At 38.4% G+C, this 25,974-nt stretch overlaps 1 protein-coding gene across 1 annotated transcript; it reads left to right on the top strand.

The window, feature by feature from the left end:
* Positions 1 to 6,391: 6,391 nt before the first annotated feature.
* COQ3 (coenzyme Q3, methyltransferase) lies at positions 6,392 to 24,946 on the top strand (the record flags this gene model as incomplete). Its single annotated transcript, XM_080700088.1, has 7 exons — positions 6,392 to 6,460; positions 7,324 to 7,445; positions 10,810 to 10,962; positions 14,786 to 14,885; positions 17,957 to 18,199; positions 20,772 to 20,931; positions 24,762 to 24,946. 7 exons carry the CDS (start codon positions 6,392 to 6,394, stop codon positions 24,944 to 24,946), a joined length of 1,032 nt encoding a protein of 343 aa, XP_080556214.1.
* Between the last annotated feature and the right edge of the window lie 1,028 nt (positions 24,947 to 25,974).

Here is a 25,974-nt window from a genome sequence, read left to right as displayed (position 1 = left end):
TTGTAATCCCCGAATTTGGGAGGCGGAAACGGGAGCATCAGGCTGGTTCGAAGCCAGCCTCGCTGGCTTAAGAGACCCTGTTTCCAAATTTAAAAAAAAAAATACAAAATAGGTCTGGGAGTGTAGTCCAGAGGTAGAAGGGTTTCCAGGAACCCCAGTACCCCCCCAAAAAATATATATATATACATACATCTATATGATAGGGACTATTTGGGGCACTGGGAATTTAAAAATGAATGATACTTCACTGGTATAGAATAAAACTAAGATCAGGATATAATGAGCAAAAAAAGAAAAGGGGGGGTGGGACTCCTAGTCTACTAATAGAGTCGATTAGTTGGTACTATCCTACAGTGAGAAATAGCAGTTAGTCAAAAACAATTTAAGTTCATTTGTATCATGTGGAAAAATGACTAGGATATAGTTTTAGGAAAGTAAGGTACAAGTCAGTATATTTTATGAACTTGGACATACAAACAGAAGAAAATTAGATATAGATCTAATTTTAGCAGTGATTGCCAGTGGTGGGATAGGTAATGTCTATCATTATGTTATCCTTTCTAATACTTTCCCCAAACCTTAAAAAATAAACGTGTATGTCTTTTATGACCAGAAATTTAAGAAAAAATAAACAATTTCCAGATTTGGAGGGGGAATGAATATACAAGGATTATATAATCCATATTTGGAATCAGGGAAACTTCTTAAACAAGATATTTATTTGTTTATTTGTTTGTTTGTTTTGTGGTTATGGGGGTGAAACCCAGGGGCTTTTCCACCTCCGGGCTATACTCCCAGACCTATTTTTTTATACTTTATTTGGAAAAAGGGTCTCACTAAGTTGCTGAAAGCCTCACCAAGTAGCTGAGGCTGGCTTCAAACCTGTGCGATCCTCCAAGCACTGGGATTACAAGCGTGCACCACCACGCCCAGCTTAAACAAGATATTTAGAGAACTGTCTTAAAGGAGTTGGACAGTTTTAGAAGCAATTGGAGAGACCAAAGGACAAACTTGAGAATCTAAGGTTTGTGGGAAACTGTAGTGTTTCTTGGAAATTAAAATATGTAAATACAGGGCAGGAGGTGAGGGCAGGAGAATGGCACAGGATGAGATAAGAGATCTGTTAGGTCATGACAAGTTCAGGAAAGGCCACTTACATCTCCTGATACTGTATCCTGAGGATAGTGGAAATTACTGAACGGTCAATGTGATCAGATTTTGGTTTTTTGTTTGTTTGTTGTTTATTTTGCAGTATGGGGGATGGAACTAAGGAGCATTGTACTTCTGAGCTACCCCTCTAGCCCTATTGTTTGTCTTTTTATGTTTGAAACAGGGTCTCACTGACTGGCAAAGGGCCTCACTAAGTAGCTGAGGCTGTTCGCAAACGGTGATCCTCCGGTCTCTGGCTCGCAAATGCTGGGATTACAAGCGTGAGCCACCACACCTGGCTTCAGACTTATGTTTAAAAGAAACAATACTAAGCCAGGCGTGGTGGTGCACGCTTGTAATCCAAGCACTTGGGAGACTGAGACAGGAGGATTGCACAGGTTCAAAGCCAGCCTCAGCTACTGAGTGAGGCTCTCAGCAACTTAGTGAGACCCTGTTTCCAAATAAAATATAAAATAGGTCTGGGAGTATAACCTGGAGATAAAAACGCCCCTGGGTTCCACCCCAGTACCACAAAATAAAAATAAAGTAATAATAGTACTGAGGTGCAGAGGTAGGAAGATTGTGAATTGGAGACTAGTCTCAGCAACTTAGCAAAACTCTATTTCAAAATAAAAAGTCTTGGGGGTGTAGCTCAGTATCAATCTCCAGTACCACAGTAAAAAAAAAAAAAAAAAAAAAAAAAAAAAAGGAATAAAGTAACATCGGGGAGTTGGGTGGAAGGTGAGAGAGGCAGACAAGTGTGGGCTCCAAGAGAGTCTTTAAGAGTTGTCAGACAATAAATGATGATTGCTGGAATTAAGGTATTGGCAGGGCAAAAGTCTGTTGCCTCTCTAGTTCACTGTCAGCACGGTGCCTCTTAGATGCAGAATAAATGACTAAGTGAATTAAGTAAAGCCTCTCCCCACCCCATTCCTTTAAAATCTCAAATACCAGGATTCAAGTTGGTGAAGGAGTGGGTAACATTATGTTTAGTAATACAGAAATCACTTGCTCATAATACCTCATTTATCTGCCTAAAGTCATAAAGGAGGTGATAATTGAACCGAGCCTTTAAAGACAGACCAGATAAGAGTTGGCAGGAAAGGGAATAACATGACAAAAGCCTAGAAACATGATTTTGCGTGTGTGTGTGTGTGTTTTATTGGGGATTGAACCAGGGTCATTATACCCCCAACCCACACCCCTGGCCCTTTTTTTATATTTTTAATTTTGAAATTGGGTCTCCCTAAATTGCTAAGGCTGGCCTTGAACCTGTGGTCCTCCTGTCTTGGCCTCCCAAGTACTGGGATTACAGGCATGTGCCACCACACCGGGATGAGCAGGGCATGGTGGGACATGCCTGTAATCCCAGTACTTGGGAGGCTGACAGGAGAATCACAGGCCAGCCTCAGAAATTTAGTGAGGCCCTCAGCAACTTAGTGAAACCCTGTTTCCAAAATAATGAAATAAATGGGGTTGGGGATATAGCTCAGAGGTAACATACCCCCTGGGTTCAATCCCAAGTGCTACATGCATACACACACACACACACTCTCTCTTTCCTCTCCTCTCCTCCTCCTCCTCCTCCTCCTCCTCCTCCTCCTCCTCCTCCTCCTCCTCCTCTTCTTCTTCTTCTTCTTCTTCTTCTTCTTCTTCTTCTTCTTCTCTCTCTCTCTCTCTCTCTCTCTCTCTCTCTCTCTCTCTCTCTCTCTCTCTGCTAGAATGGAGTTTGGCCCTATTTTTTATTCTTTATTTTGAAACCAGGTCTCACTGAGTTGCAGAGGGCTTCACTAAATAGCTGAGGCTGTCTCCGAACCATGATCCTCCGGTCTCAGCCTCCTGAATGCTGGGATTACAAGCATGCACCACCATGCCCGCCCAGCTCCTGGCCAGTTCTTGATATTTTATCTAAAGCTACTCTCAAACATGTGAGAAATTATCTAATCTATTCATGGTAAAAGGACAAGTAACATAAATGCCCATTAAACGGAGCAGCTTAGATGCCCATAAATGGATTGACCTGTAGCCCTTAACTTTTTTTTAAACAAGGTACCTCTTTATAGTGTTAAGAAACAGTCTCCAAGATACACTGTTAGAAGAAAAGCAACAGCTGCAGAAGAATTTGTATATTCTGTCTTGTTTATGTAAAATGAGATAAATCTGTACATTAAGATATTGTATGTCTCTGGAAGTATATTTATTTATTTATTTCAGGTCTAGGGATAGAACCCAGGGGCATTTGACCTCTGAGCCACACCCCCTGTCCAAATTTTTATTCTTTATTTTGAAACAGGGTCTCACTGAGTCACAGAGGGCCTCAGTAGCTGAGGCTGTCCACGAACCGCCGGTCTCAGCCTCCCAAATGCTGGGATTACAAGTGTGCGCCACCACATCCGGCTGTCTCTGGAAGTTTAAAAACAAATTTAGTGATACTGGTTGCCTGCTGCTAGAGAGAAACTGAATAGGTACAATCAGGTAGGATCTCACCACCTTCATATATATGTGTGTGTGTGTGTGTGTGTGTGTGTGTGTGTGTGTGTGTGTGTGTATATATATATAGTTTGTTGGGGAAGATGTGATGTTGTCAAGTGTACATTTCTGAAGAAATTTATGTAACAACCACCTCAATCAAGACACAGAATGGCAACCACTAAGCCAAGCAAGGGAAGGAGGAACAGGGAGGGAATGGAGTGGGAATTGGGTAGGGGTTAAATCAGTGATGTGTACATGTATGTACACACAAGTTTTTTACCTCAATATGATGTATGAATATAATGCACCAATAAAAAATTTTAAAAAAAGGACACAGAATGGCAAACTTCCTAATGATACTTCTTATAGTCAGACCTTATCCCTTAACCCTTGGCAATAACTGATCTATTCTCCACAACTATAGTTTTGTTATTTCTTCTTCATTTTTTTTTTTCCATTACTGGGGATGGAACCCAGGGACATTCTACCTCCGAGCTATACCCCCAGCCCTATTTTTTATTCTTTACTTTAAAAGAAGGTCTCACTAAGTTGCAGAGGGCCTCACTAAGTAGCTGAGGCTGGCCACAAACCACAATTCTCCTGTGTCAGTCACCCAAGTACTGGTATTACAAGCATGTGTCACCACACCCAGTGATATTTTTTAAGAAGGCTTTTAACTATGAATTGAATTTGTTAAGTGATTAACAAATCACTATTCAAGACTATTCAAGCTATCTATTTCATCATGTATGAGCTTTGGTTGGTTGTGGTTTTCATGAAATTAGTCCATTTTGTCTAAATTGTAGAATTTCTCTTGGTAAGAGTTATTTGTAGTAATCCCTCATCATCCTTTAATATTGATCAGGTCTGTAATGATATGCCCTTTTTAATTCCTAATATTGGTAATTTAGATATTTTTCTTTGTAAGCCTTGTTAGAGATTCACCGATTTTTTTGATCTTTGCAATGAATTAACTTTAGTTTTGATTATTTTCTTTGTGTTTTGTTTGTTATCAATGTAATTGATTTCTAATTTTATCGTATCTTCCTGCTTGCTTGGGGTTTATTTTTCTCTCTTTTTATAATTTCATGGGGAGGACACTTAGATTGTTGATTTGAGAGCTTCTTTTCCAACGTTAATATTTAATGCTATAAATTTTCAAAGTACTATTTTAAAACATCTACAGAACTTGGTGTGGTGGCACACTCCTGTAATCCAAGTACTTGGGAGGCTGAGACAGAAGGGTCACAGGTTCATGGCCAGCTTCAACCATCAATATCAAGGCCCTTCACATCTTAGTGAGTCACTGTTTCAAAATAAAAATAAATAGGGCTGGAGGTGTAGCCCAGATGTGGAATGCTTCTGGGTTCAGTCACCAGTAAAACACACACACACACACACACACACACACACACACACACTCACACTCTAGAGCTGTATATATATTTTCATTTTCATTTACTTCACGTGTAAAAATTTGTCTTTTTAAAAGACTTTATCTTTAGTTCATGTGTTATTTAGAAATATAATATATTGCTGGGTTTGGTGGCCACGCTTGTAATCCTAGCATTCGGGAGGCAGAGACTGGAGGACCATGGTTTGCGGACAGCCTCAGCTACTTAGTGAGGCTCTTTGCAACTAAGTGAGAGCCTGTTTCCAAATAAATAATTAAAAAAAAATAGGGCTGGGGGTATAGCTCAGTGGTAGGATGCTCCTGGGTTCCATCCCCAGTGCCGCAAAAATAAATAAATAAATAAATAAATAAATAAATAAATAAAAATAAATAAATAAATAAAAGGACTGATCTGATAAAATATGAGGAATTATATTGACTTTTTGTACTTTCTATGACTTGTTTTGTGACCTAAAATATGTTCTGTTTTGGAGATAGTTCCATGAGCAGTAGAGAAGAAAATGAATTCATGTGTTCTTTTTTTATTAATATTTTTTATTCTAGCTGGGCATGGTGGCACATGCTTGTAATCTCAGTACTTGGGAGGCTGAGACAGGAGGATTGCAGGTTGGCTGACAGCCTCAGATACTTAGTGAGACCTTCCACAAAGAACTGTGTGAGACCCTGTTTCAAAATAAAAAACCGGGCTAGGGGTATAGTATAGCTCAGAGGTAGAATGCCCCTTGGCTCAATCCCCAGCACCACATACAAAAAAATAATATTTTTTATTCTTATTGTTTTGTTTAGTTTTGCTTTTCTGGTACTGGAGATTGAACCCAGGGGCCTTCTACCTCTAGGCTGTACCCTTTTCATTTTTTTGTTTTGAAACAGGATCTTGCTAGGTTGATGATTCTTGCTACGTTTCTGAGGCTGTCCTGGAACCAGCACTCCTCCTGTCTCAGCCTCCCAAGTACTGGGATTACAGGTGTGCTTCACCACACCCAGCTGAATTCATTTATTCTTGAATGAAATATTCAGTAGATGTCTGTTGGAGCCATTTGATTTAAAATTTTTAGGTCTGAAGTGTCTTTACTAATTTTATGCCTGGATGACCTACCTATTGGTGAGAGAGATGTGTTGATATTACCCAATGTTATATTGTATTGAGGTCTATCTGAGCCTTTTGTGTTGAGTAGTGTTTGTTTTATATAATTGGATGTACTAACATTTGGGTTTTAAATAATGACTACAGTTATTTCTTCATGTTGAATGTTTCCTTTGCCAGTATGAAGTGACCTTTGATTAATTTTGGCTTGAAGTCAACTTTGTCAGCTATGAGATAGCTAGTTCTGCTTATTATACTCACTTATCTCCGCTATGCAGACTGACCGACTGGCAGCTGTTGTTCCTATGGCTCCTCAGAGCTTCTTTCAGGTCACTGTTACAGTATCAGTTGTGTGTCCAGACTGATTCAGGGCCTGGGCACCCACAGATCCAGGGAAAAGTCAAGCTTAAGTGGCTGTTTTGTGTCAGGTGTTCAAAAGCAGGTAGTCAAAGAAGAAAGAAGAAAAAGAGAGAGCAAAATATGAAATACAAAGGAAAACTGCTCAGCAGTCCAAACAGAAAGTCTTTTCAGCTGTTTCTTCTTCCCCACTTCTACACTCTCTGCCAGAAAGTGCTAGGACTTTCTCTCATGCAAGCTAAGTTGGCTGTATCTGAGTTTATTTTCTGCTCAGATTGCAAATTTATTGACAGCAGTCCCTGTTTACCTTAAACTCAGTGGGAGAATTTCTTTCAGCTGGCTGGTGGGGAGCTTCCTCTATCCAACTGAGCCATCATGGACCTGATGCTACTGCTGTCTATTATTTTTACTAATTCTCTTTCTAGTCTAGAAATCAATAGTTTGGGTTTTTACATAGTTGCAAGCTCTCTGAGTTGTCTACCAGCATTCTCTCACAGCCTATCTGCCTCCATATGCTGCCACAGAAGTATTGTTTTTATTTAGTCTCTAGTAGCTGTGGGTTCTTCCGGTCCATCATTTTCTCAATCCCTGAATAGCATTTACATATGTATTACTTGTTTTTGCTAATTATAATTTCAGAAATGTCTGGTTAGAATTGATGGTAGAAAGCAAGAACTTTATTTTATTTTTTAAATAAAATCTAATACTAAACAAAAATATCCTAATTTTAAAATCAATTGTAATATAAGATTACCATAAAATAGTCTCTTCAATCACATACATATTAGGGATTCTTACTGTGCAGTGCTTTTCTCTAGACATTTTTTAATTTTGTTTTTCAATTTATTCAGAGAATCACCTCAGTTGGATTCTACAAATTAAACCATGGGTTTTCAATGAATACAAAACCATGTGGCTCAGATCCTCTAAGATAACCTTTTCCTGTTTGAACAGAATAAAAAGTCACAGGTGAGTTTATTATTCTGGAAAATACATCATTACATGCAATATAGATTAGCATTGATTGTGTTTTAAAAACTTAGTATATAATAGCTTATGTGTTTTGTTTAGCTTTTGTTATTTTAATATTCTTAACTAATTTATTTTATTTCTTTATTTTTTTGTGGTGCTAGGGATTGAACCCAGGGGTATTCTACCTCTGAGCTACACCCCTAGCCCTATTTTTTATTCTTTATTTTGAAACAGGGTCTCATTGAGTTGCAAAGGGCCTCACTAAGTAGCTGAGGCTGTCCACAAACCACAATCCTCCTCTCTCAGCCTCCCAAATGCTGGAATTATAAGCATGTGCCACCAGGCATGGCTTACTAATTTATTTTTTAACAATTGTTAGATTTTGAAAAGTCTGAGTTCACCTAAAAGTTGATAGAGTTAATGTACTGTGTAGACTCTATATTCTTCATCCAAAATTCAAGATAACCTTTTATTTATTTTTGTGGTTCTTGGGCTCTCCACCACTAAGATACACCCCACCCCGTGGCCCTTTTAATTTTTTTATTCTGATGCAGGGTCTTGTTTGGTTTCCCTGTCTTAGCTTCCCAAGTATTAGGATCACAGATCTGCACCACTGTACCTAATTAGCTTTTTCTGTGTGTGTGGCACTGGAGATTGAACTCCGAGGCATTTTACCTCTCAGTTAAACCAGCATGATTTTATTTCTTATTTGGAGACAGGGTCTCACTAAGTTGCAGAGGGCCTTGCTAAGTTGTCAAGGCTGGCTTCAAGCCTGTGATTCTCCTGTCTCAGCCTCTCAAGTAGTGGGATTACAAGTGTATGTCACCACACCCAGCAAATAGCTAGCTTTTATTTATTTATTTTTCCACCAGGCCTGGTTGGCAAATTCTTTTCTTTTTAACAGAAGACTACTTTACTTGGAGAAGTATTTTTTTACTTCCTTTAATCTCATTATAATAGAACAAAAATAGTGCAGTGCTTAAAAAAATCATGAATGATTTGGATGCAACATTAATGTAAGGTGTTTGAGTATACATTTTAGGTTGTAAGATTGAATAAGAGGCATTGCTATTTCTTTGTTTGTACTCTATAAACCAGTTTCTAATCTGTGAAAAATATTCCATGGCCTAAGATGAGTTCTGTTTTCTAAGTGAATTCTCCTACTTAATATGAGTACTTTTGAGATTAGATGGGTGTGAAGCCATTCTTACTCAACTGAGCAATACCCACTGTTGTCTGTTGTAAATAATTCTTGATTACTGAGATTTTTTATTTAGTATGGAAAAGGAGGCTAGTAATCCTAATATAATATTAATATTTAAAAAGTGATACTTGAAACCGGGTATGGTGGTGCATGCTTGTAATCCCATCATTTGGGAGGCTGAGACAGGAGGATTGTGGTTCGTAATCCTTAGTAAACCCATTGCAACTCAGTGAGACACTGTTTCAAAATATAGAAAAAAGAGCCAGGTGTGGTGGCACACACTGTAATCCCCACGCTTAAGAGGCTGAGACAGGAGGATTGCACAGGTTTGAAGCCAGCCTCAGCTACTTAGTGAGGCTCTCAGAAACTTAGTGAGACCCTGTTTCCAAATAAAATATAAAATAGTTGGCGGCATATCCCGGAGGTAGAGGCTCCTGGGTTTTATCCCCAAGACCATACACAAAAAAAGTAGACAAAATATAGAATAAAAAATAGGGCTGGGGGTGTAGCTTGGAGGTAGAATGCCCCTAGGTTCCATCCTTAGGACCACACACACAAAAAAATGATACTTGAATCTTAAAAGATAAAACAGTAATAAATATAAATGAATATAAACTCTCCTTATGTTGCTAAAAAAAACAGTAAAAATTTGAATGGCATTAGCTTTTCTAACTTAGTAAATATAATATCTTTTACCTAGGTAGAGCTTTGAAGTAGTTTTCAGTACTGTGCTATGACTTAGAACTCAGTGTAGTGTCTAATTTCTACTTACTATTTTTTAATTTATTTTTATATATCATATATATTTTACTCTTATTTATTATTATTCCCTGTTGATCTTATTTGATTAAAAATGACATGCAAATTATATACTTTTCTGGGACTTTTTAGATGATCTTTTTGACAAATGTCTCATGAGCACCTACTTTGTTCCAGGAACTGTACTAATTAGTAGGAATGAAATGGTGAGACAATCCATGCCTTACCTTCATAGATATGACCAAATAATCATGAAACTCCATGAAGAAGTATAATGATAGAGGAGTTAAAGTAAGGGAAAGTGACCCAATTTAGAGGATTCGGAGAGACTTCATAGATAACATTCCATTTAAACTAAGATCTGAAGAATGAGAAGTAATTGGCAGAGGAGTGGGGGAAGTGGGAAGAATGTTCCAGGCCTAGGAACTGTAAATGCAAAGTGCCAGAGGGAAGAACGTGCAAAGTGACCAGTAGGAAGAACTGAAAGAAGGCTTCGTGGGAGAGAAGGGAGGATGAAGAGAGTAAAGCGGGTGACTGTAGAGGGGGAGGAAATAGGGACTAATTAATTCTGAGCTGTATAAAGCGTGTTATGGATTGTGATCTTTTGCCTAATGGCTCTGGGAAGCCATGAAAGCATTTTATATGAGAAAATAACCTAGTTAAATTGTATTTCAGAGCCAGGCATGGCAATGTACGTTTATAATCCCAGCATTTCGGAGGCTGAAACAGGAGGATCGCAAGTCCAAAGCCAGCCTCAGCTACTTAGTGAGGCCCTCTGTGACTTAGTGAGACTCTGTTTCCAAATAAAATATAAAATGGGTCTGGGAGTGTAGGCCAGAGATAGAAGGACCCTGGGTTCCTTCCCCAGTACCCACCCCACACAAAATTATTTCAGAATAATTACCCTCTATGCATCTTGGAGAACTGGGATGATAGCAGTAGAAATGATTGAAGACAGTGGAGGCACCAGGGTTCAAAACCTGGCTCCACCACTTATTTAATCTTGCTGATTTTCTTTATCTGTAAAATAGTAATAGTAATAATAATAAAAGAGTACCTACCTGTGGAGCTGTTTAAAGGATTGAGGTGACATGCAGAGTTTTAGACAGTACCTGGCATTTAGTAAGTGCCCAATAAATGGTAGCTAATTGTTATATGTGTGTGACCCATAAGGCCCAAGTCTTATCAAGTTCCATTTTTTATTATAATTTATTTTGTAAGCAAGTGTGAATATATGTGTATGATCAGAGCAATTATAAGAAAACTTGGATTTAAAGGATCAAAATTAAATAATCATTTAGAATCTAATAAATTATAAATAAAATATCTTTCTACATGATATATCCCGTATCACATTTTTTAAAATTAATTTGCCTGGCTCTTTTTTTCACCTTTTAGATCCCCTTGGACAAGACTGTACAGTACTTCACAAACCACTGTTGACAGCAGTGAGGTAAAAAACTTCCTGGGCCTGGCACACAAATGGTGGGATGAGCAAGGAGTATATGCAGCGCTGCATTCTATGAATGACCTGAGGGTGCCGTTTATTAGGTAACATTCCAGAAATTCTGAGTCTTAAAATGCAACTCTTTTGAATAATTCATCTTCTTGTGCATCCATTTTTCTCTTGGTTTATACTTGGGTTCAAAATGCTGCATTTTAAATTTGCTTTGGAAATTAGGGAGATCCCCTTCTATGTCTGCCATCTGAAACCATTAATTTTTAGTAATATTACCTAAGCTCTGGGCTGCTTTCTTAACTTGGAGCATTTTGGCCATATCAGGTTAATTCTAATTAAATCCTTATAAAAGGAAACTAAGGTCCTCTGTCATCAAGGCCATTTTATAGCTGCTGACCTGCAGTGGCCTCATTGACATCTAGGTAGTTCTGATAAAGGGGATACTGCTGAGATTGTTTGATTCAACTAATATATTTTGAGAGTGTACTATGTATAGAGCTCTGAGGTGAGACTCTGAAAGCTACTAAGATAAGTGAACATGAGGCCATGGATATGCTTCAGTCCATGTGTTTGCTGTGGGAGAGAAAGAAAGGCAAGAGATCATCAGAGTTTTCATTTAAGAAATAGTTCATCTGATCTTCTGTCCACCTAATTATTTATTAAACATTTTTATTATTACTGAATTTGTGGATTACTGAACTAAGGCAGAGAAAAATGGGAATATTGTTCTAACAGGCTGTACAACTAATTCTCAAAGTGTAGATCCCAAGGCTCTGACATCAATATCACCTGGGAACTTATTAGAAATGCAGATTCTCAGCTCTCATCCTGGACCTGTGGCTCTGGGGTATTAGCAGTTTGTGTTTTAGCAAATCTTCCAGGGGATTCTGCTATCTTGATACTAAGTTTGAGAACTCCAGTCAAACTACTGTAGCATCTTTATTTAGATATTGCATAAAACAGATCACCTAGGCTGGTGCAGACTATGGTTACATATCTAGATTTTATTTTCAGTGTAACTGGAAGCCATCAGAGAGGAGTGGTATGAACAAAATTATGGTATAGTAGAGTCATTTGGGCTATTTGAAGATTAGATTGGACTTAAACAATTTTAATAACAATAAGATATCCTGAGATCTTTATTATATATAATAATTATCTTAAAATAATAAAATTTATATATATATCAATTTTAAAGGGTAATTTACAGAGCTATTAGGTATATATCTGTGTATATATACATACGTACATATATATACATGTGTGTGGTAATTAATATGATTATCTTAGAAATAAATAAGTTTACTTGATTGTATGTTTGTTTACATGTATGAAAATACATAAAACACCATTAATTTAGAAGAGTAAGAGAGACTTAATTAAGAAGGAAATATAAAGCTGGGCCTGGTTGCACACATTTTAATCTCAGCATTTGCGAGGCTGGGACAGGAGGATCACATTTCGTGGACAGCCTCAGCTACTATTTAGTGAGGAGGCCATTTGCAACGCAGTGAAACCCTGTCTCAAAATAAAGAAAATAAATAGGGTTGGGGATGTGGCTTGAAGGTGGAATGCCCCTGGTTTCCATCCCAAGTACCCCCCGTAAAAAAAAAAAAAAAAAAAGGACACACAATATCTTTTAGTAGCTGAGGCTGACTTCAAACCTGCAATCCTCCAGTCTCAGCTTCTCAACCTCCCAAGTAGTGGGATTACAAGAATGTACCACCATGCCTGGCTTCCCACCTGTTTTTTTTTTTTTTTTTTTTTTTTTTTTTTTTTTTTTTTTTTTTTTTTGTGTGTGTGTGTGTGTGTGTGTGTGTGTGTGTGTAGTACTAAGGGTGGAACCCAGTGTGTGTGTGTGTGTGTGTGTGTGTGTGTAGTACTAAGGGTGGAACCCAGGGGCTTTTCTACCTCCAGGGTATACTCCCAGACCTATTTTATACTTTTTTTGGAAACAGGGTCTCACTAAGTTGCTGAGAGCCTCACTAAGTAGCTGAGGCTGGCTTTGAACCTGTGTGATCATCCTGTCTCAACCTCCCAAGCTTTGGGATTACAAGGGCGCCACCACGCCTGGCATCCCACCTGCTTTTTTAAGCCTCTTAAAATAACCCATTTCTTCTGACGTGAAGTGTCTAGCAAATACTTATGACATAACAATAGTGTCTTGTATCTGTATCCCATCCTATTAAGAGTGTTTGATTCAACAAGCATTTGAATAAAATTATGTTAATTAGAATAATCTACATGATTCTAAAATTTTTCCTTTATATTATTACTGTAACAATAATTAAGTCACAATTACTAGTAATTTTAGGGCTTTACCTCAGACTTCTGCTTTTGATTATTGAAAAAGTTTTATAAGCTAATTGTTACTTAATGCTGAAAATAAAAGATCTATTTATCTAGAATTGTCAATAATCATTTAAAATGAGAATTAACATTTCCTTGAAAATTGTATACTGTTTTATATATATATATATATATATATATTTTATTGGTGCACTATAGTCTTACATCATAATATAGGTCATGTTGATAATGGTATATATTTACACAGTACTTGGTGCCCTCTTCCTCCCTCTCCCCATTTCCCTCCCTCCCAATACTGAGTGTCCAGGTTAACAATGTTATATTCATGTGTATACACATAGTTGTATGTAGCCTTTCCATTAATCAACCTCAGCCTTCTTCCTCCCCTACCCTTCCTTTCTAGCTTTGCTGAGGTTTTCCTTCCATTATCTGGAGTCCCTCCAGTATCCCTAATAATTCCTAATCTGGGCATATTAGAGAAAACATATGCCTCTTTTCTTTCTGTGCTTGGCTAATCTCACTTAACATAATGTTCTCTAGGTCTTTCCATCTTCTTAAGAATGGCATGATTTTGTTCTTTATTGCTGAGTAGAATTCCATTGTGTGTATTTCTTATAATTTTGCGATCCATTCATCTGTTGATGGTGACCTAGGTTGGTTCTATATTTTGGCTATTGTGAATTATGCTGCTATGAACATGAGTATGCACACTCCAACATATAGGCACCGGTAGTAACTTCCTCAACAAGACCTCCAAAGTACAGGAAATTAAAACAAGAATTAACAAGTAAGATGGCATCAAAATAAAAAGTTTCTGCTCATCAAAGGAAACCATCAAGAACCGAAAGAGAAAGCCTACAGAATAGGAAAAGATCTTTACCAGCTACCACTCTGATAGAGGGCTAATATCCAGAATATACAAAGAGCTCAAAAGACTCTACAATAACAAAACAAATAACCCAATTAAGAAATGGGCAATTGTATTAAATAGACACTTCACAAAAGAAGAGATACAGGCTGGGTGTGGTGGCTCATGCTTGTAATCCCAGCATTTGGGAGGCTGAGACCGGAGGATCGCAGTTCGCTGATGGCCTCAGCTACTTAGTGAGGCCCTCTACAACTCAATGAGACCCGGTTTCAAAATAAAGAAAAAAAAAATAGGGCAGAGGCTGTAGCTCGGAGGTCGAACGCCCCTGGGTTCCATCCCCAGACCTGAAAAAAAAAAAAGAAGAAGAAGATATACAAATTACCAATAGAAACATGAAAAAAATGTTGAACATCATTAGCCATCAGGGAGATGCAAATCAAAACTGTACTGAGATTCCATCTAACCCCAATCAGAGTGGCAAGCATAAAGAAGTCAAATAACATTAAATGCTGGCGAGGATGTGGGGAAAGAGGAACTCTTACACTGTTGATGGGAGTGCAAACTAGTTCAGCTGCTATGGAGATCAGTGTGGAGATTCCTTAGAAAACTGAGAATGGATCCACCATACAATCTGACTATACCACTACTGGGTATCTTTCTAAAATTGTCTACTTTTAAGATTTTTCATTGATAAAATTAATCCTTTATTTTTATGTCTCTTCAACTTTTTTTTAAAGAGACAATCTTTTGAAAATAGTTGGTAATCACCAACTGGGAAAACCTTTGTGTGGAATGAAGATTCTTGATGTTGGCTGTGGTGGTGGATTATTAACTGAAGTAAGTTATTTACAGTTTTTCTGTCATTTTTAACTGGGAGAAAAAGTGAGGAGTGGGTTTGTGCCTCATTTATTGTTTCAATAAATAATGTCATTTTTTTCTAAAATGCATAATGTATTCTAATCTTTTTGTAATTAAAAAGGAATACATACTTTTAAAAAATTAAAGTTTCCATAATGTTGTGCATGCTTGTAATCCCAGTACTTGGGAGGCTGAGACAGGAGGATTGCAGGTTCAAGGCTAGCCTCAGCTATTTAGTGAGCCCCTCTGCAACTTAGTGAGACCCTGTTTCAAAATAAAGAATAAAAAGTTGTGTTGGGGGTGTAGCTTGGAGGTAGAATGTCCCTGGGTTCAATCCCCAGTACTGCAGGAAGAAAGAAAGAAAGAAAGAAAGAAAGAAAGAAAGAAAGAAAGAAAGAAAGAAAGAAAGAAAGAAAGAAAGAAGACACTGTAGGCTAACAGAGGCCTTTGATACTGGCTAAGTTCCCACATGCACAGAAAATGTGTTCTTTACCTGGCAGTAGTCTAGTTTCTTTCTTTTTTTTTTTTTTTTTTTTTTTTTGCGGTACTGGGGATGGAACCCAGGGGCATTTGACCTCCGAGCTACACCCCCTGGCCTATTTTTTTTTTTATATTCTTTATTTTGAAACAGGGTCTCACTAAGTTGCAAAGAGCCTCACTAAGTAGCTGAGGCTGTCCGCAAACCGCAATCCTCTGGTCTCAGCTTCAGCTTCCCGAATGCTGGGATTATAAGCGTGCGCCACCATGCCTGGCTAGTTTTTCTTTCCTTCCTTCCTTCCTTCCTTCCTTCCTTCCTTCCTTCCTTCCTTCCTTCCTTCCTCCCTCCCTCCCTTCTTTCTTTCTTTTCTTTCTTCTTTCTTTCTTTCTTTCTTTCTTTCTTTCTTTCTTTCTTTCTTTCTTTTTTTTTTTGTGGTGCTGGGGATGGTACCCAGGGCATTCTATTCCTGAGCTACACTCCCAGCCCTATTTTTTATTATTTATTTGTGAAACAGGGTCTCACTGAGTTGCAAAGGGCCTCCCTAAGTAGCTGAGGCTGTCCGCGAACCCCGATCCTCCTTTCTCAGCCTCCCAAATGCTGGGATTACAAGCATGTGCCACCATGCCCGGCTTGTCTAGTTTCTTTTGACATCAATTATAAAATTTCAGAACTCAGCCCAGTGACACATGCCTGTCAACCAGAAATTGGGAGGCAGAAACAGGAAGATAGCAAATTAGAGAACATCTTAGTGAGACCCTGTCTCAAAAAAAGGGGGGTCTAGGGATGCATCTAAGTGGCAGAGTATCCCTGGGTTTAATCCCAAATATTACTAAAAATGAATAAATAAAATATACTTTAGAATCAAGAATATGTGATATGTGGCATACAAACCATAAAGGAATATCACATATTATATATGTTCTGCCATTTGCTCAGTATATTATTGCAGAAATTATGTATCTAAAGTTAACGTAAAGCCAGGCATGGTGGCAATGCTTGTAATCCCAGCATTCGGGAGGCGAAGACCAGAGGCTTGCGATTCATAGACAGCCTCAGCTACTTAGTGAGGCCCTTCGCAACTCTGTGAGACCCTGTTTCAAAACTAAAAAGACTAAAAAATAGGACTTGGGGTATAGCTCCGAGGTACAATGCCACTGGGTTCCATTCCAGTACCGCAAAAAAAAAGCTAATGTAATCCAGGCATGGTGACACGTGCTGGTAATCTGACTACTTGGGAGGCTGAGACAGGAGAATCAGAGGTTTGTGGCCAGCCTCGGTAATTTAGGGAGGCCATCCATAACTTAGTGAGACGCTATTGCAATTAAAAAACAAAAATAGTGCTTGGAGTGTAGCTCAGAGGTGGAATGATTGGGTTCAGTTCTCAGTACCATAAAAATAGATGATAGATTAGATAGATAAATCTAATGTAGATTAAATTAATTAATTAATTAATTAATTTATTTATTTATTTATTTATTTTTGTGGCACTGAAGGTGGAACCAGGGGCTTTTCTACCTCTGGGCTATACTCCCAGACCTTTTTGTGTTTGTGTGTGGTACTGGGGTTCCTGGATGCCCTTCTACCCAGACCTATTTTTATTTTTATTTTTGGTGGTACTGGGGTTTCTGAAAGCCCTTCTACCTTCAGGCTACACTCCCAGACCTATTTTATATTTTTATTTGGAAGCAGGGTCTCTTAAGGCAGCACAACTGGCTTCGAACCTGCATGATCCTGCTGTCTTCGCCTCCCAACCATGGGGATTACAAGCGTGCCCCACCATGCCTGGCACCCAGATCTATTTTTTATACTTTATTTGGAAACAGGGACTCACTAAGTTGCTGAGAGCCTCACTAAGTAGATGAGGCTGGCTTTGAACCTGTGCGATTCTCCTGTCTCAGCGTCTCAAGCGCTGGGATTACAAGTGTGCGTCACCATGCCTGGCAACTAAACTTATTTAATATAAATACTATAAATGTTTTTTATTACAGTTAACCCTGTATTTAAGTACTTGGGCATATCATCGGACATGTTCAAATACAAAAGCCAAACAAACAACTAGCTATGAGGAACTCTTTGTAGGTTCCGGGGACGTAGCTCACTGTTATAGGTGATGCTTAGCCTGCACAAGGTCTGGATTTGATTCCCAGCACCACAGAGAGGGGGAGGGGCAGTAGGGGAGAGGAGAGGGTGTGAGAGAAGAAAGAATACTTGCAGTCACAAAAGCTATTGAGAAAAAATTGTTCATTAGAAAATTTGAATATTTTAGAAATATAGTTTTTTTTTACTATGGCATATACAATTATATTTCAAATATGTTAATATTATACTATATGTATGTAAATGTTTTTGTTGTTTTAATTGTTCTCATTTTTAAGCTTTTTATTACAAATGTATACAAACTAGAGAAATAGTATCTGAACCATATACCCAAACTGATCTCAGTAACTATCAGCTTATAGTTAAATTTGTGTCACATTTTATAAGCTCTTACTTGCTAACATGTGTTCTCTTTTCTTCTTAAGAGTAATGGTTTTTTTCCTTGTTTTGTTTGTTTGTTTGTTTTTGCCATTAGCCTCTAGGGCGGCTAGGGGCTTCAGTTATTGGAATTGATCCTGTGGATGAAAACATTAAAATAGCACAGCACCATAAGTCATTTGATCCAGTCCTGGACAAGAGGATAGAGTACAGATTGTGTTCCCTGGAAGAGATTGTTGAAGAATCTGCAGAAACTTTTGATGCTGTTGTAGCTTCTGAAGTTATAGAACATGTACTTGATCTAGAAACATTTATACAGTGTTGCTGTCAAGTGTTAAAAGTAAGACTTTCAGAGTCTGTTTTTTCTTTTGATTGTGTGTATGTCTTTATACCTTTAATATGTTCCATAATGCTTTAGCAGTGTAGCACGCAAGGTCTAAGAGCAGGATTTCCAGTGCTCGCTCCTTCCTTCCTTCCTTCCTTCCTTCCTTCCTTCCCTATTTTCTTTCTTTTGTGTGTGTGTGATACTGGGGATGGAATCCAGGGGCATTCTACCTCGGAGCTATACCTCAGCCCTATTTTTTATTCTTTATTTTGAAACATGGTCTCACTGAGTTGCAGAGGGCCTCACTAAGTAGCTGAGGCTGACTGCTAACTGTGACCCTCCTGCCTTAGCCTCCCAAATGCTGGGATTACAAGTGTGTGCCACCATACCCATCAGCAATTTTAGATTTATAGAAGAGTTACAAGACAGTACAATGTTCCTGCCACCCACTTCCCCGTATGTTAACAACTCATATCATAAGGCTGGGGACTTGGGTGAGTCCAGTGAGGCCTGTAGAGCAGAGTTGAAGGTTACACTTCTCTCTTGGCACGCCCTAAAAGGAGCTGCCTATTTCAGTTCTGTGCCCAGGAGCTGTTTGTGCCTCGTCCTATCCCTGCAAGTAACCCTGGTAAAGTTCTCAAGAGAAAGACCTGAACGTTGGCGTTATGTTTACTAACTACATCACAGAGCTTGTAAATCTCATTACATTTTCCACTAATGTTTTTTGTTATGGGATCCAGTCAAGGCTTCCGCATTGCATTTGGTTGCTGTGTCTCCTTAGTCTCTTTCATTCTGTGATGGTTTCTCCTCTTAAATGGAGTTTTATTAGGTTTATTTCCTGTTTCCTAAGTAAAACTCCTTAGTTACTAATTTTTGTGTCGTATGTCAGTATGTGTATACGAATGGAAGTTCTTTGACACATATAAGGTATTTTAGCATTGTGGGCTTCACAGTAAAATAAATAAATAAATAAACAGACAAATAAAATTTGCTTTAATGAAGACCATATATTTAAAAATAATTATTGTTTACCGCTGTTTCCTTAAAGTACAGTTTTGAGAAACATAGATTCAATATTCATGAGAGATTTTTCCTTGTCTTCCTCCCCTGTCCTTTTTACAGTATTGGGATTCTAAACTGAGGCCCTTACACTTGCTAGGCAATCACTCACCCACCCTGCCTGCAGTGATTTTTTTTTTTTTTGTAGTACTGGGATTAAACCCAGAGTCACCATACCTCTGATCTATACCCCCAGCCCTATTTTATTATTATTATTATTTAAACAGGGTCTAGCTAAATTGCCAGGCGCTGCTGACCTTGAACTCATGATACTCCTATCTCAGCCTCCCAAATATTGGGATTATAAACATATGCCACCATACTCAGCTCACAAGTAATTCTATTTCTTTTTTTTTTTTTTTTTCTGGTACTGGAGTTGAACCCAGGGGCACTTTACCTCTAAGCTATAACCTCTCCTTTTTTTTTAATTTCTTATTTTGAGTCTTTCTAAGTTCCTAAGTGTCTTGTTAAGTTGCTGAGGCTGGCCTTGAACCTGCGATCCTCCTGTCTCAGCCTCCCAAGTATTGGGATTACAGGTGTGCACTACGATGTTTGGCTTCTATTTATTTTTTATTTGGAAACAGTGTCTTGCAAGATTGATAAGAGTCTCAATAAGTTGCTGAGAATGATCTTGAACTGGAAATCCTACAGTTTCAGCCTCCCAAGTATTGGTATTACAAGCATGTGCCATCATACCCAGCTAGTATATTTTAGAATGCTGGAGTTTTAGAGAGAAAAGTTACAGTGAGTGATGATATAGTGTATAAAATTTCAGTGTTTAATTTCAGGGTTTATTCTTATCTTTTTTATTTTTGGTTTGAGGTAGTATTTGAAATATTTCTTTCCTTCATTCACCCATATAGAAATAATAATATGATTATTTTGAAAAGAATCTTTGACATTCTGTCCCTATCAGGCTAATGAGAATATATAAAAGCGGAAAGGGATATTAATGTCCTTGCCATATGAGACTAAACATAGAAAGCACCATAAATATAGTCACCAAAAAATGGCAGACTGAACATTCCCATAAAGGGTTCACAATTATCTTCTAAATGCTTATGTTGATCCTTACACAAATGAAATCAAAACAAAACAAAAACATTGAAGCCTTAGTCATCAGTGGCAGTCCTCCCCTACAGAGGATGTATAGTTCTGTTCTATACCAAACAAGTTAGACAGGCTTAGCACTCAAGAGAAAATTGTTGACATATATTAGAATGTAAGTGTGGATATGTAACAAGGGAGAACATCTTATTTCTCTATTTTATTTAAAGTATTTGATATGTACAAAATCATATAGATATTAATAGATATTAACACAAGTCATAGTAACACATGACTTTAAGAGCTGTAAGCTTTGTTGTACAGATTCAGTGGATGAGTCTCTAGTGAATTGCCTATTCTACTGGATTTCCTAAGAGAAAATAATAGTATTTTGGTAAATTATATGTTATTCATGCTTCTATATCTTAAAGGCACTAAATTACTTAAAATTTTATCTCTATTTAACTTTGTCTTTTTTTAGCCTGGTGGTTCTTTATTTATTACTACAATCAACAAAACACAACTGTCCTATGCCTTGGGAATTGTTTTTGCAGAGCAAATTGCAGGTATCGTACCAAAAGGTACTCACACATGGGAGAAATTTATTTCACCTGAAAAGCTGGAGAGCATTCTGGAATCAAGTAAGTATTAAGAAGAATTCTCCCAGTCTTCAATTCCCAACTGAACATTTCATGCATCTATAATAATTAATCAAATAAACTAGCACGTATTTAAATAGATCACTGTTTTGGGGGTGTTGGTCTCAACTCCTCAACTATGTCATCAAGTTTTTTTGTTTCTTGTGGTACTTGGAACTGAACTCAGAAGCATTCTACCTCTGAGCTATACCCCTAGCCCTATTTTATTCTTTATTTGAAACAGGGTCCCATTGTTGCAGAAGGCCTCACAGAGTTACTAAGGCTGTTCTCAAACCTGTGATCCTTCTGTCTCAGCCTCCCAAGTACTGGGGTTACAGGAATGTACCACCACACCCAGTTTATCATAAACTTTTTTTTTTTGGTACTGGGGATGGAATCCAAGAGCATTCTACTTCTGACCTACACTCCAGCCCTATTTTATTATTTTGAAACAGGGTCTCACTGAGTTTCAAAGGGCCTTCTTAAGCAGCTGAGGCTGTCCACAAACTGCGATCCTCTTGTCTCAGCCTCTCAAATGCTGGGATTATAAGCATGCACAACCATGCCCGGTGCCATAAACTTTTAAAGTAGAGTTCAGTGAGTACCACTTCCCTCTGTGGCATCTAACTCAGAGCCAAGCAAATAATAAATAGGTGATCACTGAATACTTTTTTTTTTTTTTTGCTATTTAGCCCTCAATTTTTTTTCAGGATAAGATATAAATATCTATTACTTTCACATCATAAATCTGCCCTACAGAGCCCTGCCCACATTAGTTTATATTACATATTATTTTTCCTGATTCTTCTATACTTAGATTGATCTCTTTCCATATATATGTTTATATATATGTTTATTCATATGTGTGTAGTACTAAGAATTGAACCCAGGGGTATTCTACCTCTGAGCTATACCCCCTGCCCTATCTTTCTTTCTTTCTCCCTTTCTTTCTTTCTTTCTTTCTTTCTTTCTTTCTTTCTTTCTTTCTTTCTTTCTTTCTTCCTTCCTTCCTTCCTTCCTTCCTTCCTTCCTTCCTTCCTTCCTTCCTTTCTCTCTTTCTTTCTTCTTTCTTTTCTTCTTTCTTCTTTCTTTCTCTTTCTTGGTGGTACTGGGGTTCCTGGAAGACCTTCTGCCTCCAGGCTACACTCCCAGACCTATTTTATATTTTTATTTGGAAACAGGGTCTCCTCAACCAGCATGGCTGGCTTCGAACCTGCGCGATCCTCCTGTCTCCACCTCCCAAGCACGGGGATTACAAGCGTGCGCCACCATGCCCGGCGACTATATTCTTTATTTTGAAACCAGGTCTCACTGAGTTGCAGAGGGCCTCATTAAGTAGCTGAGGCTGTCCGCGAACTGCAATCCTCTGGTCTCAGCCTCCTGAATCCTGGGATTACAAGCATGCGCCACCACGCCTGGCTTATTTTTATTTTTTAAATTTTTTTATTTTTTATTTTATTTATTTTTTTTATTTTTATTTTACTGGGGGTGGAACCCAGAAGCTTTCTACCTCCAAGCTACACTCCCAGACCTTTTTTATATTTTATTTGAAAACAGGGTCTCACTAAGTTGCTGAAAGCCTCACTAAGTAGCTGAAGCTGGCTTCGAAACCGTGTGATCCTTCTGTCTCAGCCTCCCAAGCGCGGGGATTACAAGTGCCACCACGCCCGGCTTATTTTTATTTTTTAACAGAGTATCACCAAGTGACTGAGGGCCTCATTAAATTGCTAAGGTTGGCTGAGAACTTGTGATCCTCCTGTTTCAGCCTCCCAAGTACTATTACAGGGATGTAGTACCATACCCAGCTACATGCATATGTGTTTTGTCATTTTTTTATGTTTTATGTTAATTATAGCACACTTTATATTATGGTTATTGTCACAGTTTTTTTTTTCTCATTTCTAGACGATAACTTTCTTAAAAATAAGGTTACTTCTCCTTTTTTTCTTTCTTTTTTCTTTCTTTCTTTCTTTCCTTTTTTTTTTTTTTTTTTTTTTTTTTTGTGGTCCTGGGATGGAACCCAGGGGCATTCTACCTGTGAGCTACACCTCCAGCCCTGTTTTTTATTCTTTATTTTGAAACAGGGTCTCGCTAAGTTGTAGAGGTCTCACGAAGTAGCTGAGGCTGGCCACGAACCCAGATCCTCCTGTCTCAGCTCCCAAGTGCTGGGAACCTTTCCTTTTTTGTACTCCACAGCACCTTGTTCTGCTTCACACAGTGAACACTCAGTTTATGTGCTGACTTCCTGACAAGCCATGGTGTTTCTCCACTTATTTAGCATTTGGTATTCTTGTTGAGTACTTAGACTCATTGTATTTCTCATGCTTCTTATCATATAATGATATATCAATAAATGGTATGTTAATAAAAATATCGATTTTACTTGGAATAGTATCCATCTCTAGTAATGTAGTAAGTTCTAGAGATCTCTGTGAGTAATTTTGTTGAAAAAAGAGTAGAAATATTAAAAAAAAGAAAATAGAGTAGAAAAAAGCTTTTTGTTTTCTTTTGTTTTGGGTGTTTGTTTTTGTGATACTGGGGGTTGAAACCAGGGGCATTTTTTCTCCAAGTTAAATCCCTAGCCCTTTTTTATTGGGGGAGGGACACTAGGGACTGAACTCAGGAGGATTCCATCTTGGGGCTGTATCCTCAGCCCTATTTTATTTTTTGTTTTGAAATAGGGTCTTTCAGCTGGGCATGGTGGCGCACACTTGTAATCCCAGCATTTGGGAGACAGACACTGGAGGATCACGGTTCCTGGACAGCCTCAGCTACTTAGCAAGGCTCTTTGCAACTCAGTAAGAGCCTGTTTCAAAAATAAAAGAATAAGCCAGGTGTGGTGGTGAACGCTTGTAATCCAGTACTTGGGAGGCTGAGACAGGAGGATCGCACAGGTTCAAAGCCAGCCTCAGCTACTTAGGTTCTCAGCCACTTAGACCTTGTTTCCAAATAAAATATAAAATAGGTCTGGGAGTGTATCCCGGAGGTAGAAAGCCCCTGGGTTCCATCCCCGTACCACCAGAAAAAAAAAAAAAATAGGGTCTTTCTGTGTTATTGAAAGTGTTGCTCTGTTGCTGAGCCCTCAAGCCTGTGGTCCTCCTGTCTCAGCCTCCCAAGTACTGGTATTACAGGAGTACACCACCATGCATAGCTTATTAGCCTTTTTTAATATCAGAGTATCAGGAGAGGTATCCCTCTCACTTTTGAGATGGCCTTCATTCTCCCTTGAATGTGTAATTCTTACTTTCCTAAATAAATCTGTCTGTGTCTCTAGAAAAAAAAAAAAAAAAAAGTAGCAGGGAGCCAGGCATGGTGGCACACACTTTTTTTTTTTTTTTGCAGGTCTGGGGATGGAACCCAGGGGCATTTGACCTCCAAGCTACAACCCCTGCCCTATTTTTTATTCTTTATTTTGAAACCGGGTCTCACTGATTTGCAGAGAGCCTCACTAAGTAGCTGAGGCTGTCCACGAACTGTGATCCTCCAGGTCTCAGCCTCCCGAATGGTGGGTTACAAGTGTGCACCACCACGCCTGGTTTGGCCCATGCTTTTAATCCCAGCATTTAGGAGGCTGAGACAGGAGGATCTCAGTTTGCAGACAGCCTCAGCTACTTAGTGAGGCCCTTTGCAACTCAGTGAGACCCTGTTTCAAAATAAAGAATAAAAAAATAGAGCTGGGGGTATAGTTCAGAGGCAGAATGCCCCTGGGTTCCATCCCCAGTATTGAAAAAAAAAAAAAATGGCAAGAAGTTCTTGGCACTTGGAAGGTAAATATTTACTAAGCCTACACTTTCTGCTGTTTTTTTTTTTGTTGTTGTTGTTTTGTTTTTCAGATGGTTTGTCAGTTCAGACTGTGGCTGGAATGCTCTATAACCCCTTCTCAGGTTACTGGCAATGGAGTAAAAGTACCAGCCTTAACTATGCTGCCCATGCTGTGAGGTCCACGATGCAGGACCACGAGGTGCCTGCTGCTAATGCCTCCACCAGCCCCAATCTGCAGGAAGAGCTGAAGAAATGAATGATTTTTAAGGACTATAGTAATACAGCTTGAAAGCTTGATGTTTACAAATTCAAAACATATACAATTTATATTTTAACTTATATCATGAAGAAGAGAATGTCAATAAAAAGGGCTAAATTTAGATAAAAGTTTTAATGTCATCTTATAACTACTTTAAAGGGATCCTTTGGATAAAAAAGCATTTTCAAGGTATTACATGATATAGGATATACATGATATATATATATATTTTTTGTGTGGTGCTGGGCCTGGAACCCAGGAGCTTTCTACCTCCGGCTAGACTTCCAGACCCATTTTATATTTTATTTGGAAACAGGGTCTCACTAAGTTGCTGTGAGCCTCACTAAGTAGCTGAGGCTGGCTTCAAATCTGCGCGATCCTCCTGTCTCAGCCTCCCAAGCGCTGGGATTACAAGCCTGCACCACCATGCCCAGCTGGATTAGTGCATTTTAATTATACAGAATAATGGGTTTTATTGTGGCATATTTATACATGCATATAACACACTTTGATCATATTCACCCTCCCACCACTACTTTCCTTTTTCTCTTTCCCCCATCCCTGATCCTCTTCTTCTCTAATAATATCCCTGCTACTTTCATGTCACCTTTTTTTCTTCCTTAGAATCCATATATGAGGAAAAACATACGATACTGAATTTGGCTTCTTTTGCTTCCCATTATGACTCCCCATTCCATCTATTCTCTTGCATTTGACAAGATTTAATTCTTTTCTATGGATAAATAGTACTCCATTGTATATACATACCACACTTTCTTTTTCCATTCATCTATCGATGAGCTAGTCTGATTCCATAACTTGGCTATTGTGAATTGTGCTGTGATAAACATGGATATTCAGGTGTCTATATGTATGCTAACTTTAATTTCTTCTGGTATATACCAAGGAATGGTAAAGCTGGATCATAGTTCTATTTTTAGTCTTTTGAGGGACCTCCATACTAATTTCCATAGTCATACTAATGTATAGTCTCATCAACAGTATAAGGGTTCCTTACCCCTGTA

This window comes from Muscardinus avellanarius (genome assembly GCF_963383645.1).
Source record: "Muscardinus avellanarius genome assembly, chromosome: 8".
Classification (NCBI taxonomy): domain Eukaryota; kingdom Metazoa; phylum Chordata; class Mammalia; order Rodentia; family Gliridae; genus Muscardinus; species Muscardinus avellanarius.
Note: the sequence above shows the minus strand (reverse complement) of the source record. Positions and strands in the feature narration are given on the sequence as shown.